The sequence below is a fragment of the Oncorhynchus masou genome, unplaced genomic scaffold (assembly GCF_036934945.1).
Source record: "Oncorhynchus masou masou isolate Uvic2021 unplaced genomic scaffold, UVic_Omas_1.1 unplaced_scaffold_7646, whole genome shotgun sequence".
Taxonomy (NCBI): Eukaryota; Metazoa; Chordata; class Actinopteri; order Salmoniformes; family Salmonidae; genus Oncorhynchus; species Oncorhynchus masou.
The window spans coordinates 1-7,500 of NW_027014113.1; the positions used below are offsets into that span (position 1 = coordinate 1).

Here is a 7,500-nt window from a genome sequence, read left to right on the forward strand (position 1 = left end):
ATAGTAGAGTGTAGTAGAATAGAATAGAGTACAGAGTATAGGAGAATAGAGTAGAGTAGATTATAGTAGAGTAGAATGTAGTAGAGTAGAATAGAGTTGAATATAGTAGAGTAGAATAGTGTGTCTACCTGAACAGTTGAAGTACACCCTGTCCACCAGTGTTCTGATTGGTCCCCCCTCTCCTCCTCCCCCCACTCGCAGGTCACAGTCCCCGCCCGCCGGGGGCATGTTGGGCTGTAGCGTGATGGACGCCACGCCTTCGCGGTCCATGTTGCCGTCGGTTACGTGGAGGGTGAAGACGTAGGAGTCTCCGTCTTGCAGGATGCCCTGGCGGAGAACCAGGTTCATACTGTCACGTCCGGTTGTTGTGCTGCTGGAGTCCAGGACCAGGGTCTCGTTACGAAGGGTGGCGGCCGTCCAACGCTACGGGGAGGAGAGAGAATTAATGTCTGCTGGAGTCCAGGACCAGGGTCTCGTTACGAAGGGTGGCGGCCGTCCAACGCTACGGGGAGGAGAGAGAATTAATGTCTGCTGCAGTCCAGGACCAGGGTCTCGCACGGCGGGTGGCGGCCGTCCAACGCTACGGGGAGGAGAGAGAATTAATGTCTGCTGGAGTCCAGGACCAGGGTCTCGCACGAAGGGTGGCGGCCGTCCAACGCTACGGAGAGGAGAGAGAATTAATGTCTGCTGCAGTCCAGGACCAGGGTCTCCTTACGAAGGGTGGCGGCCGTCCAACGCTACGGGGAGGAGAGAGAATTAATGTCTGCTGCAGTCCAGGACCAGGGTCTCCTTACGAAGGGTGGCGGCCGTCCAACGCTACGGGGAGAGAGAGAATTAATGTCTGCTGGAGTCCAGGACCAGGGTCTCCTTACGAAGGGTGGCGGCCGTCCAACGCTACGGGGAGAGAGAGAATTAATGTCTGCTGGAGTCCAGGACCAGGGTCTCGTTACGAAGGGTGGCGGCCGTCCAACGCTACGGGAGGAGAGAGAATTAATGTCTGCTGCAGTCCAGGACCAGGGTCTCGTTACGAAGGGTGGCGGCCGTCCAACGCTACGGGAGGAGAGAGAATTAATGTCTGCTGCAGTCCAGGACCAGGGTCCCTTACGAAGGGTGGCGGCCGTCCAACGCTACGGGGAGGAGAGAGAATTAATGTCTGCTGGAGTCCAGGACCAGGGTCTCGTTACGGCGGGTGGCGGCCGTCCAACGCTACGGGGAGGAGAGAGAATTAATGTCTGCTGGAGTCCAGGACCAGGGTCTCGTTACGGGTGGCGGCCGTCCAACGCTACGGGGAGGAGAGAGAATTAATGTCTGCTGCAGTCCAGGACCAGGGTCTCGTTACGAAGGGTGGCGGCCGTCCAACGCTACGGGGAGGAGAGAGAATTAATGTCTGCTGCAGTCCAGGACCAGGGTCTCCTTACGAAGGGTGGCGGCCGTCCAACGCTACGGGGAGGAGAGAGAATTAATGTCTGCTGCAGTCCAGGACCAGGGTCTCGTTACGAAGGGTGGCGGCCGTCCAACGCTACAGGGAGGAGAGAGAATTAATGTCTGCTGCAGTCCAGGACCAGGGTCTCCTTACGAAGGGTGGCGGCCGTCCAACGCTACGGAGAGGAGAGAGAATTAATGTCTGCTGCAGTCCAGGACCAGGGTCTCCTTACGAAGGGTGGCGGCCGTCCAACGCTACGGGGAGGAGAGAGAATTAATGTCTGCTGCAGTCCAGGACCAGGGTCTCGTTACGAAGGGTGGCGGCCGTCCAACGCTACGGGGAGGAGAGAGAATTAATGTCTGGTGGAGTCCAGGACCAGGGTCTCCTTACGAAGACGCTAGGACAGGAGGGAGGAGAGAGAATTAATGTCTGCTGCAGTCCAGGACCAGGGTCTCCTTACGAAGACGCTAGGACAGGAGGGAGAGGGAGAGGGAGAGGAAAAGGGAGAGGGAGAGGGAGGGAGATAGAAAGATCGAGAGTTAGATAGAAAGAGAGAAGTGAAAGGTATTTTACTGTTGATAGTTCCAGTCTAAACTGTTGTCAGAGAGGCGAGGTCAGGTCATACTGAACATGTTGCTTTACAGTAATTATATTACAACTCCAATCTGACACTGACCTCATCTCACTGAGACAGGGGAACACTGACCTCATCTCACTGAGACAGGGGAACACTGACCTCATCTCACTGAGACAGGGGAACACTGACCTCATCTCACTGAGACAGGGGAACACTGACCTCATCTCACTGAGACAGGGGAACACTGACCTCATCTCACTGAGACAGGGGAACACTGACCTCATCTCACTGAGACAGGGGAACACTGACCTCATCTTACTGAGACAGGGGAACACTGACCTCATCTTACTGAGACAGGGGAACACTGACTTCATCTTACTGAGACAGGGGAACACTGACCTCATCTTATTGAGACAGGGGAACACTGACCTCATCTTCCTGAGACAGGGGAACACTGACCTCATCTCACTGAGACAGGGGAACACTGACCTCATCTTACTGAGACAGGGGAACACTGACCTCTTCTTACTGAGACAGGGGAACACTGACCTCATCTTACTGAGACAGGGGAACACTGACCTCATCTTACTGAGACAGGGGAACACTGACCTCATCTCACTGAGACAGGGGAACACTGACCTCATCTTACTGAGACAGGGGAACACTGACCTCATCTTACTGAGACAGGGGAACACTGACCTCATCTTATTGAGACAGGGGAACACTGACCTCATCTTACTGAGACAGGGGAACACTGACCTCATCTTATTGAGATAAGGGAACATTGATAGACTCAGAGTGGCTAAGTAATACAAAGGCATAGGGCCAGAGGTGAGACACACACACACTTTCAAGTCTTACCCCGCGGTGGAAGTGGTGACAGTTGGTGCAGGTTCCAGCCAGGTAGACATAGGAGTTCTGACTGACCTCGAAGATGGACCGGGCCTTACAGGAGACACACTCCAGATAGACCATGGGGATACGACCACTCTGGACCAGCACCTGGGAGAGACACACTGTTACACCATGGGGACACACTATTACACCATGAGGGGGAGAGAGAGAGAGAGAGAGAGAGAGAGAGAGGGTAGGTAGAGAGGGAGAGAGAGGGAGGGGGTTGAGAGAAAGAGAGGGAGAGAGGGAGGGGGGGTTGAGAGAAAGAGAGGTAGAGGGGGAAAGAGAGGGAGGGGGTTGAGAGAAAGAGCGAGGGGGGAGAGAGAGGGAGGGGGGTTGAGAGAAAGAGCGAGGGGGGAGGGAGAGGGAGGGGGGGTTGAGAGAAAGAGCGAGGGGGGAGAGAGAGGGAGGGAGACTAGCATGTCAGTAGGTTGGTTTACAGACTAGCATGCCAGTAGGTTGGCTTACAGACTAGCATGCCAGTAGGTTGGTTTACAGACTAGCATGCCAGTAGGTTGGTTTACAGACTAGCATGCCAGTAGGCTGGTTTACAGACTAGCATGCCAGTAGGTTGGTTTACAGACTAGCATGCCAGTAGGTTGGTTTACAGACTAGCATGCCAGTAGGTTGGTTTACAGACTAGCATGCCAGTAGGCTGGTTTACAGACTAGCATGCCAGTAGGCTGGTTTACAGACTAGCATGCCAGTAGGTTGGTTTACAGACTAGCATGCCAGTAGGTTGGTTTACAGACTAGCATGCCAGTAGGTTGGTTTACAGACTAGCATGCCAGTAGGTTGGTTTACAGACTAGCATGCCAGTAGGTTGGTTTACAGACTAGCATGCCAGTAGGTTGGTTTACAGACTAGCATGCCAGTAGGCTGGTTTACAGACTAGCATGCCAGTAGGTTGGTTTACAGACTAGCATGCCAGTAGGTTGGTTTACAGACTAGCATGCCAGTAGGTTGGTTTACAGACTAGCATGCCAGTAGGTTGGTTTACAGACTAGCATGCCAGTAGGCTGGTTTACAGACTAGCATGCCAGTAGGCTGGTTTACAGACTAGCATGCCAGTAGGTTGGTTTACAGACTAGCATGCCAGTAGGTTGGTTTACAGACTAGCATGCCAGTAGGCTGGTTTACAGACTAGCAAATGACAGTTAACACTCCCACAACATATACCAGAGCATGTCCCTGTGCCCTGCAGCCTTTTCATTAAAAACATGATGATAATCATGATTTACTCTCTGAGACGAAGGGTGTGTTTCATTCTACCGAGACATACACTCCTTCCTCTCCAGGGCTGCACTCTGTCCTGCTTTACTCTCCATTTGAACATCCAAGTTAGCCTGAAATCCACAGACCTGTTTCGTGCTAACATTCCACTCCTTGTAGTCCGTGTCGTGTGCCAATGTTTGGCAGAGCAAGCTAGGCGAGCCATGGAACGTTAGCACAAAACAGACTGATACCCAGGCTAGAATCAGGTTGATTTGATCTAGACAATCTCTACTTACTACAATCGCGCCATAGGTCAGTGCTATCTGGGATTGTTGGGACGTCCCTACCCTACCCTACACCTAACCTTAACCCTTCTCTCTCTCTCACCCTCTCTCTCTCTCACAGTCTGTCTGTGTGTGTGTACTCACGGTCTGTCTGTGTGTGTGTATGTACTCACGGTCTGTCTGTGTGTGTGTGTGTGTGTACTCACGGTCTGTCTGTGTGTGTGTACTCACGGTCTGTCTGTGTGTGTACTCACGGTCTGCCTGTCTGTGTGTGTGTGTACTCATGGTCTGTCTGTCTGTGTGTGTGTACTCACGGTCTGTCTGTGTGTGTGTGTACTTACGGTCTGTGTGTGTGTGTGTGTGTACTCACGGTCTGTCTGTGTGTGTACTCACAGTCTGTCTGTGTGTGTGTGCTCATGGTCTGCCTGTCTGTGTGTGTGTGTACTCATAGTCTGTCTGCCTGTGTGTGTGGACTCACGGTATGTCTGTGTGTGTGTGTACTCATGGTATGTCTATGTGTGTGTGTACTCACGGTCTGTGTGCGTGTGTGTACTCAGGGTCTGTCTTTGTGTGTGTACTCAGGGTCTGTCTGCCTGTGTGTGTGTACTCACGGTCTGTCTGTATGTGTGTATTCACAGTCTGTCTGTGTGTGTACTCACGGTCTGTGTGCGTGTGTGTACTCAGGGTCTGTCTTTGTGTGTGTACTCAGGGTCTGTCTGTGTGTGTGTACTTAGGGCCTGTCTGTGTGTGTGTGTACTCACGGTCTGTCTGTGTGTGTGTGTGTACTCAGGGTCTGTCTTTGTGTGTGTACTCAGGGTCTGTCTGTGTGTGTGTGTGTACTCACGGTCTGTCTGTGTGTGTGTGTAGTCACGGTCTGTGTGTCTGTCCATGTGTGTGTACTCAGGGCCTGTGTGTGTGTGTGTGTGTGTGTGGGTGTGTGTGTGTGTGTGTGTGTGCATACTCACGGTCTGTGTGTGTGTGTGTACTCACAGTCTGTCTGTGTGTGCGTGTGTACTCACGGTCTGTCTGTGTGTGTGTGTGTACTCAGGGTCTGTCTGCGTGTGTGTACTCAGGGTCTGTCTGTGTGTGTGTGTAGTCACGGTCTGTGTGTCTGTCCATGTGTGTACTCACAGTCTGTCTGTGTGTTGCTCAGGGTCTGTGTGTACGCACGGTCTGTGTGTGTGTACTCACGGTCTGTGTGTGTGTGTGTGTGTGTGTGCGTGTGTGTGTACTCACGGTCTGTGTGTGTGTGTGTGTGTGTGTGTGTGTGTGTGTGTGTGTGTGTGTGTGTGTGTGTGTGTGTGTGTGTGTGTGTGTGTGTGTGTGTGTACTCACAGTCTGTCTGTGTGTTGCGTGTGTACTCAGGGTCTGTGTGTGTACGCACGGTCTGTGTGTGTGTGTACTCACGGTCTGTGTGTGTGTACTCACGGTCTGTGTGTGTGTGTGTGTGTGTGTGTGTGTGTGTGTGTACTCACGGTCTGTGTAGTAGACTCTGGGGCCATTCCCTCCTTGCGGACCGTCAGTCTGAAGGTGTACTCTACATCTGCCTGGAGCTCAGAGCCAGGGATACCCAGGACAGGACCACTCGACCCCAGACCAAAGTTCAGACTGGAACAGTACGATGGCCCCTGGGAGGAGGGAGGGAGAGAGACAACTATGATTATCTGATTTATAGGTGATTGTGTGTGTCTGACGTTCATTCAACATTATTATTGGTTCCAGGTTTCCAAGGTGAGGGAATGTTGGTTCAAGGACATGACTCTCCTCTTCAGTCTCTGTTAGTGGTGCAGTTTGGACCACTTATTATCTCCCTCTCTCTCCCTCCCCTCCCTCACCATCTCTCTCCATCTCTCTCCTCCCTCTCCATCTCTCTCCTCCCTCCTCCTCTCCCTCTCTCTCTCACCCCATCTCTTCCTCTCTTTCCCTCCCCTCCCTCTCCATCTCTTCCTCTCGTCCCCCCTCCCTCCCCCTCTCCATTTCTCTCCCTCCCCTTCCTCGCCATGTCTTCGCTTCCCTCTCCATCTCTTCCTCCCTCCCTCCCCTCCCTCTCCATCTCTTCCTCCCCCTCCCCTCCCTCTCCATCTCTTCCTCCCTCTCTCCCCTCCCTCTCCATCTCGCCCTCCCTCTCCCTCCCCCCTCTCCATCTCATCCTCTCTCTACCTCCCCACCCTCTCCATCTCTTCCTCTCTCCCCCTCCCCCTCCCTCCCCTCCCTCTCCATCTTGTCCTCCCTCTCCCTCCCCTCCCTCTCTCCCTCCCCTACCTCTCTATCTCTTCCTCTCTCTCCCTCCCATCCATCTCCATCTCTTCCTCTCTCCCTCCCCTACCTCTCTATCTCTTCCTCTCTCTCCCTCCCGTCCATCTCCATCTCTTCCTCTCTCTCCCTCCCCTACCTCTCTATCTCTTCCTCTCTCTCCCTCCCCTCCCTCTCCATCTCTTCCTCTCTCTCCCTCCCCTACCTCTCTATCTCTTCCTCTCTCTCCCTCCCGTCCATCTCCATCTCTTCCTCTCTCTCCCTCCCCTCCCTCTCCATCTCGTCCTCTCTCTCCCTCCCTCTCTCCCTCCCCTCCCTCTCCATCTTGTCCTCTCTCTCCCTCCCCACCCTCTCCATCTCTTCCTCTCTCTCCCTCCCCTCCTCATGTTCTCTCTCAATTTGCCAACAAGATTCCCCCTTGTTCTACTTCCCTCCACCTCATCTTCTTCTCCTCTTCCTCCAGCCTTCTTTCCCTTGACATTCTTCTTCTCTCGTTCTCTCCAATTTCCTCCTTATTTCATACACACCCCTAGCTAGCTGGGTGCCCCTGCTCTGTATGTGTGTGTGTGTGTGTCTGATCAAACTGGGAGGGGAACAGGCTGTGGAATGTTGAGTTTCATCTCTTCATAGTTACATAACCTGGCAGACGCCTTTATCTCCCTCTCACGTCACACACACTTTCCCAGAACACTCTCAGAACACTCTCAGAACACTCTCAGAACACTCTCAGAACACTCTCAGAACACTCCCAGAACACTCTCAGAACACTCTCAGAACACTCTCAGAACACTCTCTCTTCGAGGACAATGTCCTGCTACACATGCTTATGGGTTCGGTATAGTTATGTTCTGCTA

General features: G+C 53.1%; 1 protein-coding gene across 1 annotated transcript in view; it reads right to left on the minus strand.

The window, feature by feature from the left end:
- Positions 1-128: 128 nt before the first annotated feature.
- Positions 129-7,500, minus strand: part of LOC135537395 (polycystin-1-like) — a gene marked incomplete at both ends in the record, with an annotated part of 14,058 nt that continues 6,686 nt past the window's right edge. Inside the window, 3 exons of the mRNA XM_064963569.1 lie at positions 129-423; positions 2,862-3,002; positions 5,869-6,021. Of these exons, the coding sequence (XP_064819641.1) occupies positions 129-423; positions 2,862-3,002; positions 5,869-6,021 (589 nt within the window). The remainder of the gene's footprint in view (positions 424-2,861; positions 3,003-5,868; positions 6,022-7,500) is intronic.